Source organism: Microchirus variegatus (assembly GCF_963457635.1).
Source record: "Microchirus variegatus genome assembly, chromosome: 15".
In the NCBI taxonomy this organism is placed as follows: domain Eukaryota; kingdom Metazoa; phylum Chordata; class Actinopteri; order Pleuronectiformes; family Soleidae; genus Microchirus; species Microchirus variegatus.
Window position 1 is genome coordinate 19688209 of NC_139816.1, and position 21160 is coordinate 19709368.

Sequence of the window (21160 nt, forward strand, 5' to 3'; positions counted from 1 at the left end):
GCACACACACACACACACACACATAAACTTCCATCAGTGTCTATAATGACACTGCTTTTCTTTCTATCTGACTGAAAAGTAAGGTTTACTTTGCCACGTTTCGAACCACTTCCTGTGGTCTTCCTCAGAAGGGTCACGTGATGTTACATGTGACATGTTTTGCTTCCTGTTTGTGTAAGTGGTCCCAAAAGGTCAAGTTAATCAAAAAACCTTATTTTTTCCGTCTGATTGAACAAAATGTATTCTCAATGATACAACCTTTTTGGTCTGAGCTTGTCATGTTATTAAATGATGTGTGCTCTGACTCAAGCTATAATATAGTTCCAGTCAGACCCATTTAAAAGGCACAGATACAAACAAACACATACGTGCAACAAATGACATTTTGTTGAACAGTAACCATGATCTGATGAGGTAGGAACCTCCCTGCAGTTCTAATCTGTTTGTTAGTAATCATCTGTTCATTAGTGATCGGCCTCTTTAGCTAAACATGTTAAAGAGTTTACTGTAGAACCTTAGATCGTGATGCAATTACATCGCCACCGCAGCTCATCGTTCCAAAGCTCCATGCCATTACTGCAGCATTGTGTTCAATGGACTTTTAATTGCAAGTAATACACTTCCCATTGCTATTCCATTAATTGCTTGGACTGACCTGCTCTGATAGTCAGTTCCTCATCGAACACATTCACCATGCTGCATAATTAGTAGCACAGCTAACGATCTCAGACTAGAGGTGACCTTTACACAGATGAGATTTCTCAGCACGGGAGGAATCAGCATGAACTAACACACACTTTTAGCATCTGCAGACACAGGCATTAGCACAAACATGTGCTTTAGAGAGTGTGAGAGTGTGAGAGTGTGATGCACATTTTTTTTTTCCCCCTCTTCAGAGTTCTTGGGTGTTTGAAGTTGGTGTCAGCACATGCAGAGGAATGAATTGATTTTGATCTCCTCCCTCACAACCTTACCACCTTACACTAATGACAAAGTGCCTCTGAATCAAGAACAGACACACACAGGGAGGGCAAATCACGCTACAGCAATTTAATCACAGCAATTACCAGCAGAAATGTCAGGGATCAAACGCACGCGTATGAGGCCTTGACCACTCTGCTTCTTTAACATGCATCAGTGAGCAGGATCTGTGCAACATCTGTACAAATCACTGTCTGCAAAAAGGAGAGCAAACAGACGAGGTGTATTGTGCTAAATGTTTGCAGAGGCAGGTACAGAATTGATGATTAATATCATCTCACCTTGCTTTTTCTTTATTCAGAAGATTAAACCCCTAGTTGTGCTCACACCACACTGTAGAAATATCTAACATGTGACAGAATGTCTAGGTAAATCACATATATATACATATATATATATATATATATTCTATATACATTCTTGAAGCTCCTCTGCTTTGATACCCCTCTTGTTTTGTTCTGTTATTCATACACTCAAGAGTGACTATGATTATGAAGGTCTCTGCGTCTGCTAATGCGCCGATTTGCTGACTTTGATCAGCTCAGGCTCAAAGAATATTTGGCTGAACAGATATTAGAAGAACTGCACTGCAATTAAAACATAGATTCTGGCCCACAGATATACAATATTTTATGTTTCAGTACATCAGCACAATGTATTCCAGCAATCAGATCCAATCTCCAATTAAATCTGGAGCAGGAGCAGCTGCTGTGAATGCACTTAACAGCACAAACAAATTCAGTTCATTAAAAACACCATTACTTATTCATGCAACGACACCTCGTACTTGTAACATGATTATATTATTTTTCTGATAACGGTCTATTTGTTTTTCTCGTCCTCAGGGGCTTCCTGGACCCTCTGGTGAGAAGGGAGAGATGGGTGATGTTGGCCCCATGGTATGAGACACGTCTGCCTCTTCAGAATTCTCTAATAACGATCAAATGCACGTTAACAACACTGTATGTCTTTTCTGCAGGGTCCTCCTGGTCCCCCTGGTCCCAGAGGTCCTCAGGGTCCTAGTGGAGCTGATGTATGTATGGCAAACTGCTAATGTATTTGAGTACTGTAACGTGATGGGTTAACCTGACCTATCTTCAAATCCAAAAGCGTACATACTTTTCCAGATGATGACTTCTCTCTGTTAATGTCCTGCTGCAGGGTCCTCAAGGTCCTCCTGGTGGTGTGGGACCCATGGGATCTGTGGGTGAGAAGGTAAGCATTAACTGCACCACATTCTAATCTTCAGTGTTCTTCCCACCAAGCAAAATGTTAAAGATCACATTGTAAAATACGTACAACAGCAAACTTTTAGCTTTTAAAGTGGTTACTGTGATCCCAATTGCAAAAAAAAAATTGCAGGGGTGTGTGGGCTGCCAGAATTTCCAAGAATGAGCATACTCTACATTTCAAGTCAGTTCAGATGTTTTTTAAGAGGGGTACAGAGGCTTTTTAGGTGGCAGTGGGTGGCACAACAGACCATAACACTATAATAAACACAGTTTGCGGCACGCAACTCATTTTTTTAATGTATATTCTTGCTGTGCCATTGTTATTAATACAGCTAGTATTTCAATTTAAAACCGCTCAATGTTTTCTCAGACTCTGACGACACATCACAGTCATTTAGTGTCTTGATTACTCTATCTGTATTTCTGCTTGCCAACCTCTTCCAAGCAAATATACCACCTGCAGTTTTTTTTTTTTTTTATATGTCCAGGCTTTTTGTCTGAGTTAGTACATTGACACTATTAATGTCTGTTTTACAACACTTCCAACAAGATTTCTTTATTTTACTGCCATTTGGCAGACGGCAACGCTATAAATATTTAATGCTGTTAAAATGACTGTGGAATATGAAACACGAAGAGCTCCCAACACTTTAAGAGGGTACTTGGAGTTACTGTAACTTTTAACAACCTCGTAATCAACTACAGTTATAGACTTAGTTATGTCTTCTATAGGAGCGTGTAAGAACACTTTAGGAGCATTTTAAAATGCCGTGCTTGTGTTTAGAAGCTGTTTGTGAGGGAGGGTGATGGTTTATCTGTCCAGACACTGACATTTGTCTGACCACAGGGTGAACAAGGTGAGGCTGGAAACCCAGGACCACCCGGAGAGCACGGAACTGGGGTAAGTCAGCTCTGGTTTTGTTTCTATAAAGATTCATATATTTATGACAGAAATGTTTTGTCCTTATGTAGATTTTGTGTGTGTTTTTACATCCCGTGCATATGAGCGCTCCCTTAAAACATTTTCAGAATGTGTATCTGCTACAGCCAGGTGTGTAGCAGCAGCAGTAGCATCAGTGTATCCTCATGTTGTTTAATGGACACTTTTATGCAAATATTGAACAAGAAAACAACTGAAGGAGAAGGTGACACTGTGTGTTCATTACAATGGAAGTAATGGTTTCTCGCATTAAGACTAGATCATCTCAGCTTGGCTCTTCTCCTTTGCGCCCCATGACCACATGGCCTGCCAAGTTGAGTGTCTTCCCAGACTCTAAAGAAATAATTAGCAAGACGGAGTGCCTGGTGGTTGTGTTTAGCGAACAATGATTGGTGCCACCATGAAGCAAGTTGGCATCAACGCATCAGACGCTCTCTTTGCTGAGCACAGCTTTAAGCTGTGATTTACTATGTTGTGATAGATCCAACCAGGCTTGACTAAAGTACTTCTCAATCTTTGTTTTAAACAAATAGTTTAAAACCATTAATTTAAATATAGGTATTGATCGCCAGAGATAAATATATGATAATTACTTTTTCTTCATGTTTTTAATAGACTTTTTTTTAGACGCTGAAGTCTCTATTAGTGCTGCTGACTCATTTATAATAACAGAGGTCAAACAGGTTTGAAAGATGGCTGAGTGGCAGTGGAGTCTGATTACAGACATGTATAATGGCCCCTGCTTGTTTCCCATCAAAGTCAGTGTGCAGCTGAGTGAGTCTAAATATGGTACTAATGCACACAATGTAGAAACTTTAAGTTAATTTGAATTGAAAACAATTGTTTCAGTAATATTATGGTAAGTCCTCAGTTACCCTCAGTGTTTTGGTATGTCATTTGAAACAGGCCCAGAAATAATAACAAACGCACAACATTTCACACCATGAGTTATAGCCACTGGTGTAATACAACATTATGTCTTATTATATCATTTACATTTTAATTATATTTGTTAATATAATGTGGCTTCGTCACAGAGTTTCATTCACAGCATCAGCTGTACAGTATCATGTACAGTTGATCCAAACTGGTTGATGCCACAGAGTAAAACTTTAAACCAAAGAATACAATTCTGTATCAACACAAAAGAAGCAATGAAAGAAAAGACATTGGGAGATTGCAGTCAGATATTTTCTGTATATTAATAATGTTCATGTGTCTGACGTTGTTAGTTGAAGTGCTACACATCGCACCTGGGACATTATATTAGCTCTATGAACGCATAGTGACAACATATGAACGAGCTTGTGATGCTGAAAAACACCTGTAGAGTTTAACCATCTCGGGTTGTTCTTTTTATACTCACCCTGAGAAATGTCAGTTGAGTGTGAGGATCTTAAAACAAGGCTGTACTCTAACTGATAAATACCCCTCTACCACTACAGGGACCCAAAGGTGAGAGAGGAGAGAAAGGAGAGGGTGGCCCACCTGGATCTGCTGGACCTGCTGGAGCCAAAGGCCCCCCTGGGGACGACGGTCCAAAGGGCAACCCTGTAAGTTTGCCAAATTTGCACTCAGTCACACAAATTCTAACATTCTTTAGCTTCAAAATTGCACCTCTACACCCTTCAGACAGGCATTTTTATCCTAGAATATATTTGAAGACTAAAAAGCCTTTTTATTGCAGGAGATTATATTTTATGCCTGCATGGTAATGGAATTCAGTGAAGCCTTTTCCCATGGATTTGCAACATTGCTATTAAGTTCATGAAATTGCCTTCAGTGGGTGTAACCAGGTACACCAGGACTAAATCACTGTCTAAATTACTAACCATGCTTGAACGCAGGGAGATTATTTCTCAGCAGAGGCAGTCCAACTTTCTCTCCATTCATGCGTCTCATTTCTTTCCCAAAAGGGTCCTGTTGGATTCCCCGGAGACCCAGGCCCTCCTGGAGAGCCAGGTGTTGCTGTGAGTATATAATCTTAAAGCAATAATTATCTCATAAATATCCTTATTTAAAATAACAGTTGTTTTTCAGACATAATATAACCTGCACATCTGTCTGTTGCAGGGCACGGATGGGGAATCAGGAGAGAAGGGAGACGATGGTGAGAGCGGTCAGCCGGTGAGTCACTGTTATAACATCTATGGTTCACATGAGGGACATTTTATGAGCACATCTGATCCAATTATCTTAAGAATCTGTTATTATGCATCTGTCTATGAATGTATATGAATATCTCCTGTTTATTTCTTAATGTAAACAGTAAAAGTAATTATATTCAGTAAGTAAATAATTAATGCTGCAGTATTTTTTAAATTTTATAATATTTACCTCATACTCATGGGTGTTGGGTAAATGGACTTTTACCACCTGCTTTGCAGATTCATTAAGTATGATTAGAAATAATAGCCGACCGTAATGTGCTGACCCCTTGTAAAGTGCAACAAATCCCAACTCGGGCACCTTATGAAGATTAGAAACTGCTGTTGCAGAAACTAAAGGGAATCTAAATTAGGGAGTCCTATTAACATGTATGAATTTAAATGAGCACACAGAAAAAAAGGGAAAAAAAAACATATTTACTCCATGCATTTGACATATTTGAATTTGTGACTGCAATGCTGCAATACTAAACGGAAAATATATCCGTAGAAGGTATATTAAACTATGATTAGTTTTCTTTCTTTCTCACTACTATTTGATTGAAAATCACTGTTAATGTCCTTGTGTTGTTCACATTTACATGCAGCCTGTAAATCAGCTGCAGAACTTTGCTCTGCTTAGTTCAAGGAATATTAACTAATGCAAATGATAAAAAGAGATCTGTAATTGTTTGCAATTTGCTAAAAGATAGTTGGATGACACAGTGTCTCAGAGAGCACAGTGTGGTATTTTTTTTCAGGCGGTGCAGTGTGCATTCCATCTTAAGTTTGGGCTGAACTCTTCTGGACTATCCTCGGGCTGAATATTGCCTAAATATTAATAAGATCTCTATGTTACTGTCCTTTTGCCAGGCAAGAGGGTTAATGAAGGACAGTACATGTCAGTAATATATTCGTTTAATAGCACCTCTTATTCTTTGCTCGTTTTTAGGGACCTCCAGGTCCATCAGGAGAAGCTGGCCCACCTGGACCACCAGGCAAGAGAGTAAGTATTAAAGTTTTATTTTTTGTTGTTGCTGTTGATCGCCAGTCCGATGGTTTTTGTTGTTGGTATCGGTTGACTTGTTTTGGCATGAAATTTCTCTGACCAACCTTTTTTGTCAACCTTCCCATGAAATATCAATTGCACGCTGGCCCTTTAGCTACTGGACCAGCATCTCGCTTCAAAACAGCTCCTGCTCAACAACTCAATCTTGGCAGTGAAGTAGGAGATATTTATTATTGTTAAAAACAGAGTGGGGGAAACAAAGTGTGAGATTTACGGGGGGTTAAGTCAAATAAAAGCTGTCTCAAAGCCTACTGGCAGATGAACGTCAAGAATCCCCTTCTTTCTTTCTTTTTGGTCTTAGCAAGAAATTGAAAAGACTTACCAAAAACTAGATGGAAAAATGAGCCATATGGTCCAAACTCATTTATGTCCTCAGTAGTGGGAAGAAAGCAAGACAGATCAAGTCTGACACAGTATTGATCCATGGCTGTCTGACTGACAGCTGGAGCAAAACAAAGGCATAACATGGACGTGATGAAGTTGTTAAGAGGTTATGAGAATAGAACAGCTGGCTTGTGGAATGAAACAAAACGATGATTATAAAATAAAATTCTTTGTTGATTATGATTTGATTTTGGTTACTGATTCTGGTCCTACTGTGGGGAAAATTACCACGGTTTCATATCTGAGCTAAAACGAAATATAACGATTTTTGTATGTGTCTTCTTTGAATGCTTCATGAAGCTGAGACACTGAGATATCAAAGCCTAATGCTTTTTGAATGCCCATCTGAGATGAAATGTTTCTCCAATATATTGTGAAACTTTGACAATGTGAAAAGGAGCAACCATTCTCCTGAATTTGAAAGAAACACCACAATATGAAGAGAGTGACTGCATTTTAAAGCAAGACTCCTTAGCTCAGTCCAATTGGAAGGAAACATGTCATGCATTTTTTAAAAGCGGGCTTCATTGCTTTTCTAATGTGCCCAATGAAATTTACATTCTGAGCATTTAGTGTGGTATCAGCAAATGCTCCACCTAAATGGCCCCAGGGATTATGGTGAGGAAAAGGGCTATTTTATCACACATGGCTCCTTACCCACTTAGAAAAAAACCGGGACCTGCGATGATCACAGGTTGCTCCTCTGAATTCACAATGACACATTTTGGATTGTTAAGGATCTCCTGGCTCTTGTGCCCTTTCAGCATTTTGCCTGAGAAATTAGTAAAACTCCTTAAACCACTCTCATGCTTAGACCCTGATTCTGAACCAGTCAGTTTAGTGTAGCAGCAAATTAAATTTAATCTGATTTAAAATGTCCCTAATACTGGAAATGTATTCATCATTGCATTTTGAAAAACAGGAATATGGAATAGTTTATTAGTCTAGTTTTGCTGTAATTCTTTTTTTCTTTTTATAAATTTGGGATCAAGTCACTGCTTCGTTTTTTGCCTGTTTATCTTCTCTCAATAAACCAGCTGCAATTTAACACTAATACAGGTGTATACACTCATACACCTGATGCTGCAGAGCCAAAGGAAATGTGGGTTGGCAGCTCCGATATATAAAAAAGAATCATGCACAAAGAGCCAGCACACTGCATGGCTCATACTGTGATGTTTCGAGCCCCGCTGCTCTTCATCAGACCATCTTGAGAAAGAGGAGGAAGAAGAAGAAGAAAACATCTCCCACATTTTCATTTACTGTTGATTATTGTACCACAAGTGTGTTGATAAAGGGCCTGGTGTATCAGGGAAAGATGAAAGCTCCATGACAGGAGGTGAGCCCACATTATAGGCTTTCAGTAGGCAGCAGACAGGCTGCAGTGGGTCCCATCACAATGGAATTTGGATGGAGAGTGCTTTTGAAGAGGGGCGACTGGAGGTGGAGTTGAAAGCTATTTACTATGGGCCTGAAAGATCCTGACCAGAAAGAAAAGATGGCCTGCCGCCCCTACACATGACTGATTAAGGCTGTGTGTGCGTGTGTTTTCCATGTGTTGTCCAAAGAAGACAAAGGCATATCCAAGTCATCTAAATAGATCTCGACATGACTGAAGTCATGCACATTCAAGGACAATAGATTACCTTCCTGTTTTCAAAGACACGACTCGCCAAGTATTCATCTGATGAGACAGTTGTTCGAAATGAAATCTAATACAAGTGAAGTGAAATGTCAGGGAGATGGACGGGCAACATCTCTGGTGGTGATGATCCTTCTTTGTTTAGGACTGGAGTATTTAAAAAAACACACAAGCCTGTGTAGAAGTTATACTCTTAAGATGAGAAAATGTTTAATTTTTTTTTTTTGCTGTGCCGAAATGCTAAAGCAGTGTCATGTCATCCTGCTCAGGGACCTCCAGGGACTGCTGGTGCAGAGGGCAGGCAAGGAGAGAAGGGCGCCAAGGTAAAAAAAAATCAATTCATCCTTTTCACAGTTACAGGCATCTCAGCAACACACACACACTCACACACAATAATGTACCTACATTGTTCCCCATCTATAATTAAAAGCAAAAAAAAAAATCCAGAAGTCATTTATTTCCCGCCATTGATTTGATGGAAATTTATGGACGTAGCCTATCTGACTAAAATTAAAAATCTGTTGTTTCTCACGTTGCGATGTGAATTAATTTCAAGACCGACAAAATGAGCTGATGGTCTTTATGTCTCGCCCTCAGGCATTGAGAGTCGCCGTGATTTGTTATTTCGCTTTCAATCAGAGCTCGGTGAAATTTCTCTTCAGTTCATTGTTGTTTAACACCAGTTTGCAGTTTTCTTCAGCTTATTCTGCTGTTTTTTGCACAGGCAAACCTTTAGTGCAGCAGGTTTATAGGTCACTTATTCAGGCTTTTTTTTTCCGTCTCATGTGTTGTTGAGTCAAAGTTAAGTTACATAAAGTAGTCATAATTGTCCAGAAGTCACAAAACATTTTTCTTTTATTTATGTTTGAATAAAAACGAGCCAATGAATTATGAACTGTGACCTTTTTCCAAATTTCACAAATTCAATCCCATTTTAAACATGTTTAGTCCTTTTTGAGCAGGTGTGTTTATATAGTGATTTTTTTTTCATCAGATTGCCTAGGTTTTGCTGGAAAAAGGAATATACAACTATAAACTGTAATAGACATAACCACATGAAAAAAAGAATAACGCTAACAGGAAGCCTGTCACCTGTGATCCAGGTCAAACGTGATATTCTTATTTCTCTTTGTGGTCCGAATATTCATGTATTGTCATGAAAATTGTCTACCGATGACCTACTACTTTTTTCTTGAACTTCAAATAAAAACATGAGTTCATCTCATGTTTTAAATCTAATGTGGAGAAGCATTTTTGCCTCATTTGACTTGTGTTTGCTTCTCCCCAGTTACCCAATCTGCATACTGCAAACTGCCTCAGCATAATTTAAAGCTAAAAACAGCTCACTGCTGAATTCTAAAAAAAAAAAAAAAAAAAAAAAAAAATAGAGTGCTATTTACAGTATTTTAAAGTCATCCATAATTTTAATGGTGTAATAACTCATGCTATGAATATATGTATACACGTTTTTGCCACCACTTCAAAAAGAGAAACTGAATATTACATAGACATGAATTTGTGATGTAAAAATCACAGATGAACACTTTGTTACACATATCAGATTCCTGGATTGTGCTGTATTGTGTAGCCTGAGTCATTTGCTTACATTCTTCTATTCTCATACAGGGTGAATCTGGTGCAGAGGGACCAGCAGGTAAAACAGGGCCAGTTGGTCCCCAGGGACCTGCAGGAAAGCCCGGTCCAGAAGGTCTACGTGGAATCCCTGGTCCTGTTGTAAGTCTGAGAAATAACAACAATAACAACAGTACATGTACATTGAGAGCTGCATCCTCACACATGCTGCATCTTAAACACCCAAACACAGTGTGTGCACATAGAAAAGTCCATGATGATGGACTTCATGGAATAATCAATACTCCCATTTAAGTTATAATTTAGTTTCGCTTGTTTATTCCAGCACACTTTTTTGCCTCAGTTTGGGCTATTAATCACTGTGCTGAGTGCAGAAAATCAATTGGAGGCCAGAGGAAATACAGCAGGCTATAATGCTCACTACACCTGAATGGCTTTTTACAGGGTGAACAAGGACTTCCAGGCTCTCCAGGACAAGATGGGCCACCTGGTCCCATGGTTAGTATGCATAATATTTCTCTCAATACTAACTAGAGTGTTTGAAGTTTACATTACATGTCTTCCGTACATAGAGTTTATCTGTACGGGAAATTCTTTTATTTAACATTTACATATTCTTTGCATTTCTTTTGTTTAGTCTCTTTTTTCTTTTTTTGTCCTCTCCGTACTGTGTCTATATTGTCTTGTCTTGCATCTTGTGCTCACATTGTCCTGGCTGTCCTTCCTCTGCAGTAATGATTTATTTAAAAACAAAATTTAAACTTTTGCCATTTTTGTTGTTGTTCAGGGTCCTCCCGGTCTTCCAGGTCTGAAAGGTGACACTGGATCCAAGGGTGAAAAGGTAAGTGTGGCCCCATTTCCTTTTTTTTTTTTCAAAATAATCTTTAGGATGAACCTGAAAACTGTGAGAAAATAGCCTTTGGTCAATCTATCGTGGACACAGTCATATTTAAGACTCACAAGAGGATCGAATGCAGTGTTATTGCCAATGCAGGCTCATGGTAACATCAAAGAAACAGAAACAGTGATTACTGTAGCTGCTAGAAATATAATAGTAAAGGACAGCACAAATGACTTGAGAATGGCTCCTACACACTTTCCCTCTTATGGCATAAGAGAGAGAGGAGTGCTCTTTAAAAGCACACAGTGAAGCTGCGTGTTGCATGTTTTTAATGCTGTTAAAACATTATGGGTGACCTTTGTGTTTGAGGTGACCATGGAGTGAGATTATAGTTCAAACCCTGCCCTCTCCTGTCCCTGTGTCCAAGGACACCAAACCCCAAGATGCCCTGTGTGTGTGTGTGTGTGTGTGTGTGTGTGTGTGTGTGTGTGTGTGTGTGTGTGTGAACGTTTTTTGTGTGTGAAAAGAAGGCAAAAAGTTTCTACAAATGATGTGCATTTAGTCTGTATTCAGTCTGTATTCAGTTTAATTGGCCTTGGTTGCCAGCTGAGTTTTTAAAGAATCTTTGTGTGAGAGAGACATTTTTTTTTATATATTTGAATTGTAATACAATAAAACTTTTATATGTGCTGCTTCATTTCAAGTTGTGACCTTGGCAGACTGGTCTGCAGTAGCCTGCACAAAGGGACAAAGCAGTCATTTTTGTTCTTTGTGTGTGTGCTCATTTGTTTTCCTTCTACAGGGTCACCCAGGTTTGATTGGTTTGATTGGACCTCCCGGGGAGCAAGGAGAGAAAGGCGACCGAGGTTTGCCCGGGCCCCAGGGTTCACCTGGTTACAAGGGTGATGGCGTAAGTGATTGATGACTCCTTTCTCATGCTGACCTTCCACCTCTTGCCATTTGTCGTCAACTAAAACTTGTGCACTACACTGCACTGCACTTGCCTCCTCACTCAGCATATTCACAGCAGGCAAATCCTCTGTTGCCTCTAGCATTTGACAGATAAGATTATTTATTCATGTTGCACATGAAGTGTACATGTGTGATTCTACAGTATCTTGTTCAAACTTTCGGAACTCTTTATTTCCATCTTTCTTACTTGATTTAATAATAGTTTTTATGAAACTTAAGTCTAAGTAGATGCAAGCAGGTGTCCAGTCATTCTGCTTCATGAATGTAATTCCCTGTTGCCCACTAAGTAGCCTGAACACTGTCAGATGTACCTTTCTCACCCACTGAGTGCTCCTCTTAAAAAGGCCACTGTACTGAAAGAAGGTTAAACGCCGGTCTCGATAAAGGACCGATGACAGCCTTCATCCATTTTTAAATAAACACTGCAGAGTGACTGAATATCTGTCCTGCTGTGTCCCCAAGCCTGTGTCGACTGCATGATTTAAGGTGATGGGCTTCATTAAGTATCTGGAGATTAAGCCAAATGAATCTGTAATGTCCCCTTTTGTCAGAGCGCAAAGGGTTTAAAACAGTTTCCACAGTTTAGCATTTCTATTTTAGGATCTGAAAGAAGGCGTTGTCCATCTGTCTCTATGTCCTGAATGTGAAATCACAGGAACCCCCATGAAGGAACTTCATCAAATATAATATTAATTTATTACATTTTGGTGGTTGAAGTTCAAGGTCACTGTGACCTCACAACACATTACCATAACTCAAGAATTCTTATGCTTATTAAAAATACATGCCCACCCTCAAAGGCTCCAGCTGAAACCAAATACTGTGGCTCAACCATATCCCTCTTGTGTTTGCCTCTCGGCTCACTGTTAAATTTCATATTGATTTCAAAGTATATATATTGCTCAATTTTAAGGTCTTAAACAACCTCACTCCTTAATACCACTGAGATTCATTAACCTGGTTTGTGCTCACTCAACCACTGAGATCTGTGGACAGAGAGCTGCCCGTTGCTCTTAGGTCACGGCATGTGAATAATGGTGACTGGGCCTTTGCCATCAGAGCCCCCACACTATGGCACTCTCTGCCCACACTGAAGTCTGTGTCTCTCTCTTTGCACTGACTAATCCTATTGATTTATTTCTCATGTTATGATGTCTTATTTTACTTTAATCTGTCTCATCTGGTTTTCTTTGCAACATTAGGTGTGCTATATAAATTTAGATTATTAGTCTGGACACACAAGAACGTAAACTACTACTTGACTAGTTGGCAGAGGTGAATAACCACAAGGCATTAATTGTAGTTTGTAGTCAAAATGGAGCTGTGAGACCGAGTCACTGTGCTCAAAAATCCCTTTTTCCACCTGAAAGTGTCGTACATTAGTCCAATTCATAAACATTCTTGATTATATTTATTCAAGCCTCACAATCATTCTTTTGTCTGTTGTTTCTTCTATATTTATCTGAATTTGCCTTTCATCTAATTGTATCATAGGGTATCTCTGGATCTTCAGGTCCTCTGGGTCCTCCAGGTCCCCCTGGTCTGCCTGTAAGTTTTTTTTTGTTTTTTTTACCCAGTCACTCATTTAGATTTTACACTGCAGATTGAATGATTGCAAAATTGCTGTGCTTTTCTCCTTTGTAATGCAGGGTCCTCAAGGCCCCAAGGGATCCAAGGGTTCCTCCGTGAGTAGAATCAGTCGTTTTATATGTGCATTTTCATCAGTGTGCACGTAATACCCAGCATAGATAATAATTCAATTTATGTCTGACACCAGGGTCCTGCTGGTGCAAAGGGAGACACTGGTTCAATTGGTCCTCCAGGTCCTCCTGTGAGTATTTATGATCAACACAGTTCAGTTAAAAATGATTATAGTAGCACTATAGAATCTAAAACGTTTCATCACTGCCTGTAGGGTCCACCTGGTGAGGTCATTCAGCCACTGCCCATCCAGTCACCTAGGAAGACAAAGCGCTCCAGCAACATGCAGTCAGACGCAGCCGGTATGGACTTTGGCGAGGGCATGGAGGACATCTTCGGCTCACTCAACAACCTCAAACAGGATATTGAACGTATGAAGTACCCCATGGGCACGCAAAACAACCCCGCAAGGACATGCAAAGATCTGCAGCTGTGTCACCCAGAGTTCCCTGATGGTATGTTGATTAAAAGAAGTTGAACTTGTTTGTATAAAAACACTCTTTTTGGAGTAATTCACAATATGGAGAGGAGCTCGAGCTGCAATACTTCCTAATTCTTTCTAATTTTGAAAACATTTAGGTAAATATCTCCCTATTATTATTATCAGCTTAAGTGCAAATAGCAATCAGGCTGATAAGGAGAAAGATGGCATTTGCAGCAGTGTGGATTTGTTTAGGTTTGTTCACTCGTTTTGTTTCTTTGGAGGAAAAACCTAATATAAGATTGTTACACATAGATTGCAGCAGTTTCGGGCATAATGGCAACTGTTTTACTTTTAAACAGAATATTCACACAGGATCAAGTAAAGCAGTATGTTAAACGTCGACATGTGGTGCTGTAATCCGCTTTTCTGTGACATCGGTTGAACAGATGTGTGTGCTTGGTTCTTCTCAGGTGAATACTGGATTGATCCAAACCAAGGCTGCTCAGGGGATTCCTTCAAAGTCTACTGTAATTTCACTGCTGGGGGCGAAACCTGCATCTATCCAGATAAGAAGTCAAATGGAGTAAGTGCCTGGATTTGTACCCCTTCGAGTTTCAGAACTGCCTGTTTTTAATTATGATTTCTCACCAAATATTAAGCTGTTGTTAAAACAGCACATCATGAGCCAGCACAGCTCTCAGTTGAGGTTGTCAAAAGAAACTGTTTGCTTTGCTCCAGGGCTGAGCTTGTTCAGATTAGATATTCACTTTGTTGGGAACACAGAAATAACCAAAAGGCAAATATTGATGGCACCCATGAGGCTGGGCTTTATACAGCTAGTTTTCCTCATGATTACTACAATATTATATATATATAATATTGTATAAATTAATAGATTCTGTCTGCCACTTATACTCTGTCCACTCTTGTTCTCCAAAGGTCAGAATATCTTCATGGCCCAAAGAAGCCCCTGGGACATGGTTCAGTGAATTCAAACGTGGAAAAATAGTAAGTATTTTTCTCATTTACTGTTTCATCTGCCTAGACTCAAACTTACTGTACAATGAAGAAACTCCTACTAAGAATCACATTGCTTTTCTGCTTCCTACTATGGACCTGTGCACGATGACAAGCAACTACACAATGCAAATCGCTGCACTGTGGATGGACCCAAATATACTCCCCATAAAAAAAAACTCAGTTGTTTGAGTAGACATCATTTCAGAGAACAGTTGGCTTTAGGTTAAAATGATACTCCTTTTAAACAAATTCCCTGACTTTCTGTCATTGGGATTATTACAATTGGACTGGACCAATGAAAGAACACATTAAATAAAACATTGCAGAGGATTGGAGCAGAATTACTCAGAGGTGTTCGTTTTCCAGCACGTCCTCCATCCGCCCTTGAACAGCTTCTAAGCAAAGATCTTCTGTTGCTCCGTGTTGTCAGAGATGAAAGACACATGCCTGTCCTGCTCTATCAGCCTGGTGTCATGCTGATGTGTGTTTACGAAGAACAGAGAGGACATCATACAGCTTTGTGGGATTAACAGTACAGTGCTTGTCCTTGCACTCAAACTGAGAGTGCTTTCAGTGCACATGTTCGCACATGGTTCAAACACAGTTCATGCAGATTGAGTCTTCGTAAGAGAATCAAACAGGCAAAAGCTGAAATTATAGTTAGATGTCATGACAACTTACTCACTGACACACAGACATTAGGACAACCAAAAATACCGAACCCTAACCTTAGGCTCACCACATTCCAAATTTTAGCCCTAAACTTGTAAATCTGTTCCATCATTAAGATCTGGTTTTGGTCTCCATGAGGACTACTGGTCCTGACAAGTTCAGTGTTTATGCCAAAAAAGGTCCTAAGGAGGCAACACATAAAAGAACACACACACAGTTCTTTTATACACAGAATCTTAATAGTTTCTTGCTTTCCTTGTTTAAAGATGCAGAATACTCCAATATATCAATATACTTATGATCACTGTTCTCTGCATCCCTGCCTCCTAAGAATTATAATATTGATCATATCACAATAATCAATTGCTTCATTGAATCAGATGTCTGTCAAATGTATATAATACGTTTGTATTATGTTCCTGGACCAATGTTAGGGAGTGTGTGTTTTTTAATTATTATTATTATGTAGTACTTTTCCCATGTGATTACATTTCTCTCTCACGCCATGTTTGTCAATTTTAAATTTTTCCCAAACACACACAACTGAATGAGTCCTTCTGAACACTTCATTACACTGTGTGTCCCCCACAGCTTTCCTACGCTGACACAGACGGAAACTCAATAAACATGGTACAGATGACCTTCCTCAGACTACTGACGGCCTCAGCCAGGCAAAACTTCACCTACAGCTGCCACCAGTCTGTGGCGTGGCACGACGCCTCCGCAGACAGCTATGACAGGGCGCTTCACTTCCTGGGCGCCAACGATGAAGAGATGTCCTACGACAATAACCCTTACATCAAGGCCCTCTCAGATGAATGCGCGGTAAGTCCTGTTTACGGATCCTTTTTGTCAGAGTAAGCGGAACAGCTGAGTCGCTGAGTCTGCCACTGGCATCGTTCAAAAGAGATTTTACTTTTTTTGATATTTGTTACCATTACCACTAGTTGGAGCTGTCAAAAATAAAATAAAATTAGAGATTACTGAAATCAGCAAAAATCAACCAAAGTACAATTTGTGACACATTCCTGGCAGGAGCTAGGATTTTTCTTGACAGGTGCTACAGCTTTACCAGTATGTAATGATGCTAAGAAAAAAGTAAATTGTGCTGACTTAAGAGTTATATATATACATATACTGTATATGGTATCAATAAAAGCAGATATTGCACACAGCACATGTAGTTTTGAATTAAATTTATCAGAGAATAGCTTAATACAAGTGACCACAAAGCAGTAACAAAAACATCCTTGCCTTAAACACTTCTGAAATGCGAGTGCATTGATGCCATTATGCATAATCAGACATTGGTAGTAATGTTTCAAAATGGTTATCATAACAACCATTATCAGAAATTAAATGTCCTTGAAATTAAATTAAAAGTGCATCTCATTTAATCTAAGCCTGGCTGTCAATTATTCCTACACTCACGCACACAGACACACACTTGTAAAACAAAGTGTCTATCATAAAAATCCCGGCATAATATTTATAGCACAGGAATACCTGTAGACTGACAACATCAGTGGCGTTCCAACCACTGGGCAGACGCAGTCTGTCAATAAATAAAAGGCTTTTTAGTAACATATTTATAATGATAGGCTCCTCAGAGACTAGATTTGAGGCAGAACCACTGATCCACACACCAGACACCACCCAGCTCACACACACGTCATGTAGAACTACATGTGTGGTACAGCCAGTAAGTGGTTTGGGTGGCCGGTTATTAACCTTTTCATATTTCTATATTTTTTAAATAAAAATGCTAACTATAGCACCCTCTAGGCATAATTGTAGCAGCGTGCCGAGACACAGTTGTCTCCTGCAGTGCTTCAAATAAAAGATAAACAGTCGTAAATATCTCTTCCAATTGCTACAGAAGGATCACAGCACCTGACCTGAAGACTAGCTGTGTGTGACCACAGATGTTTTCTGCGGGTGGAAATGTGACAGTGTATTTTTGCTGGATTTACTTGTCTGATTGGTTCCTCTGTCTCAATCTCTCTCTCTCTCTCTTTCTCTTTGCAGACGAGGAAGGGCTATGGAAAGACTGTGATGGAGATTAATACTCCGAAAATCGATCAGGTTCCAATCATCGACGTCATGTTCACTGACTTTGGGGACCCTAACCAGAAGTTTGGGTTTGAAGTTGGGCCCGTCTGCTTCCTTGGCTAAAAGAAATAAAAACGAAAAAAAGAAAAGAAAAAAAAAAAAGGACTTGATGGGGCCAGCAAAGCAAGTCAAGTTGAGACGTTTTGGATACCACCCATTTCTAGCCCCCCCCCCACCCACCCACCCTTTTCTATGCCACATGCAAGTTTTGAATAAGAGATGGTGTAGCAAACATGTCTTTCCATGTATGTACATGTAATCCAGGAAAATACTTGTTGCCCTTGTAGGGCTTGAACCACATGACTTAACCAAGTTACGGAGCAAAAGGTGAAGGACATAGAAACACGTGGCAGAGGAGGGTGAAACAGAGGTAACTAAGAGAGGGGGTCAGGAGACACAAGGGGACACAGACCTCCTCTCTGGATTCTCCCGGTGCTGTATGAAAAACGACTACAATGGTGCTTGTTCTAAACACACAAAAAGTATATAGAGGTGCTACGAAAGGAGGTGTATTTTGATAATTATAAAAACTGTAATTATTATTTTGTACAATACTGTTATTTCTGAATCCACTTTTCAAAACTTGCATGTGTATCACATTTTGCTTCTGGCTCTTTAATTCCAACATATACAGTGTAAGTTGACGTCATTCAATTTAAATAAATTTCTAATTCTGGGATTTTTTTTTTTTTTGTTCAAAACATTCTGTGTTTATTTGTCTCAAAGGAAATAAAGTGAGCATTCAAACAACCCCCCACTGCTAAATCAGACTGTATGCCCTTTGTATATATTGACAGTCCAAAGCTTGACGATATTTGCTGTTTCAACCTTGTGACCGTAGGTGAAACATCCAGAAGCATCACACCAGCACGTGTATGGCAACATCTCCCACTAATGCTGTGATCCTGTGCTCGTAGGAAGCAACCATGGCATTCGTTTTCCTTTATTTAATTCTATTTGTTGTTTTTTTTTCTGTTTTGTTTTCTGACAGGCTTTTTATTTTGGTTGTATACCTCAAACTTTCTTGATAACCTTTACGATGCAAGGATGTTATGCCCTGTATATACCTTGGTTAAGCAATTAAGTTTATATATTTTGGGTGGGGATTATTTTAAAGAGAGAAATACTTTAACTGTTAAACATCCACTGTTCAAATCCTTCTGTGAATGCAATGAGAAGCCCTGTAGGTGACCCATTTTTTTGTAACTAAAATGAGAAAATGTTTTAATGTGCTTTTTATAGTTCATTTAAATATTAAAAACTGGATTCAGTGAACTTTAAGTCTCAATGGTTTGTGAAAGATGACTTTGGAGTAGATCTAATGTTCATATCAAAATATTTAAATCAAGGATATGTTCATTTCACCTGGCTGGTGTTATTCCATCTCTCTTGAAACCAATAAAGAACCTTCGTACAACCTTTCATTCTGTCTATATGACTGGAAACGTGAGGGGAAATGACTCTCTGTTTGTAATAGACAGAAATCAAAAATCACTTTGCTGCTTTTTGCGTAAAATTCCATGTTAATCTGAAAAATGATGCTACAATATTTTGCATTCACATATAAACCGCATAAGTGTCCTTTTCCTGAATTCATAGAAAGAGAAAAGGCGAGGCTCATCGTAGACAAAGGGATGCAACGGCTTCACTAGAGCATAGTAATCTCTGCTCGTATGTGACGGAGCCTCATGTAATGATGACGGTGAATCATTTTCAATGACAAAAATCACTTTTCCTTTTTTTCCGCTAACTCTGAATTGCAGGAGTGAATGTAAAACTTTAATGGGACTCTGTAGAGCACAAAGTACAAAGCACCTCATTTAATGCGAGAGTGGGAACATTGTGCAATTTAAAATGCATGTTTTGTTTGACTCACATTTTAAAAAAAAAAAAAAAAAAAAAAAAAAACTGCAGCAAGAAGAGTGCAGATATCTGTATTGGAGGGATTTCATAATACTCAGCTATATCTTCACAGAAAATATGCAGCTGAGACTGCTGCCCAATTAGCGTAGCATAGCACAAAGACTGAAAACAGGGCTTCTGTTTCGAGACCAAAGAAGAAATCAGCCGGGCACCTTTGAAAAGTCACTAATTTGCATTATATCTGCAAAACTGGTTTTTGGAGGGTTTCTCACTTCAGGTGCTGGGGAGCCATGGTCCTGCTTGTTTTTAGGTTTGGCATGCTCCAACACACCTGATTCAAACGGGACCGTACCTATGTTCCCCGGGTCCTATGTTCCCCGCTTTGTATGTGACCGGGGAACATAGGACCCTTTCTCTAACCCTAATCCTAACCCTACCCTTTTTCAAAAAAAGGGTCCTATGTTCCCCTGTCACATACAAAGTGGACCTTTTTTGGGAAAAACGGGGAACATAGGACCCGGGGAACATAGGTACGACCCCATTCAAACACATATCTCATTACCAGGCTTCAGCAGAGCTTACTGACGAGCTGATCATTTGAATTTGAAGGTGTTTTGAAAGTGTGTTTGAGCAGGGAAACATTTAAAACGTGCAGGACAGTGGCTCCCCAGGACCAGGAGTGAGAAGGTAAGGTTTGCAAGTGCCGAAACTATATGTGACGTCGACAGAAAGGCAGTGCTCTCTACTTTTAGATGCAAATGGTGGGAACTGAAGGGAAAAAGGAAAAAGTTTTTGCTCATCGAGTGAACACTCAACAAGGCTTCTGTAGAGAGTTAATCCCTCATTAAATTAATGAATAAACACTGACCTTGGTTAAATCAAGAAAACAACACAACACACATGAGCTTAGCAGGACTGAATTATAATCAGAAATCAGTTTCCTTAAACTTTAAAAGATAGTTTTTTTTAATTAAAAGCATAGTTTACACGCACACACAGAGAGACAGCATGTCAAACTTCAATCAAACTCCACTCGATCATTTCCACTTGTTCATGTGTTTCCAATGGCACAGCATGCTTTCCATCGTGTGAACAAAAAATGCTGCAGCACAAACGCTGCCCGTGACAGCAATACAACTGTTTTGTGATAAGATGAAATTGCAAGCGTGTACAGAATTCGATGAGACTATTGCCATTGTTACATCACAACATTGTGCAGGGACTGTAAAGAAAATCTCCTCAGCTCACTAATTACAACAGTATATCCTCTTTTTTTCAACTAAATTGTGCAAATATTTTTTTCCCCCTCTTAACAAGGGAATAATGTTCTTGGCCCAAACAAGTAGACAAACTTCCTCCTGTTTAAAAAGGTTTTGCGGTGTCTGCGCTCAGTCGAGTAAATTGGTACATAGTCCACATTGTTATTAAAGCTTGCTTAATGGCATCAAAAGTTTTCTTAAACTAATGGCCCTTTTCCACGACACAAATCTGGGACTTTTCTTTGGTTTTAAAGTACCTGGTGCTTTTTTTTAGTACCTGCTCTGGCGAGGTTACAAGCAAGCTATAT

General features: G+C 39.4%; 1 protein-coding gene across 2 annotated transcripts in view; it reads left to right on the forward strand.

The window, feature by feature from the left end:
* col11a1a (collagen, type XI, alpha 1a) overlaps positions 1-17793 on the forward strand; it is a gene marked incomplete at both ends in the record, with an annotated part of 72284 nt that extends 54491 nt beyond the window's left edge. For both annotated transcript variants that reach the window (XM_083901934.1, XM_083901935.1), the window contains 21 exons: positions 1827-1880; positions 1961-2014; positions 2143-2196; positions 3061-3114; positions 4599-4706; positions 5070-5123; positions 5227-5280; positions 6253-6306; positions 8665-8718; positions 10022-10129; positions 10433-10486; positions 10776-10829; positions 11632-11739; positions 13296-13349; positions 13451-13486; positions 13579-13632; positions 13717-13957; positions 14397-14509; positions 14866-14934; positions 16210-16443; positions 17647-17793. In XM_083901934.1, the coding sequence (XP_083758060.1) occupies positions 1827-1880; positions 1961-2014; positions 2143-2196; positions 3061-3114; positions 4599-4706; positions 5070-5123; positions 5227-5280; positions 6253-6306; positions 8665-8718; positions 10022-10129; positions 10433-10486; positions 10776-10829; positions 11632-11739; positions 13296-13349; positions 13451-13486; positions 13579-13632; positions 13717-13957; positions 14397-14509; positions 14866-14934; positions 16210-16443; positions 17647-17793 (1812 nt within the window). The remainder of the gene's footprint in view (positions 1-1826; positions 1881-1960; positions 2015-2142; positions 2197-3060; positions 3115-4598; positions 4707-5069; positions 5124-5226; positions 5281-6252; positions 6307-8664; positions 8719-10021; positions 10130-10432; positions 10487-10775; positions 10830-11631; positions 11740-13295; positions 13350-13450; positions 13487-13578; positions 13633-13716; positions 13958-14396; positions 14510-14865; positions 14935-16209; positions 16444-17646) is intronic.
* Positions 17794-21160: the final 3367 nt, after the last annotated feature.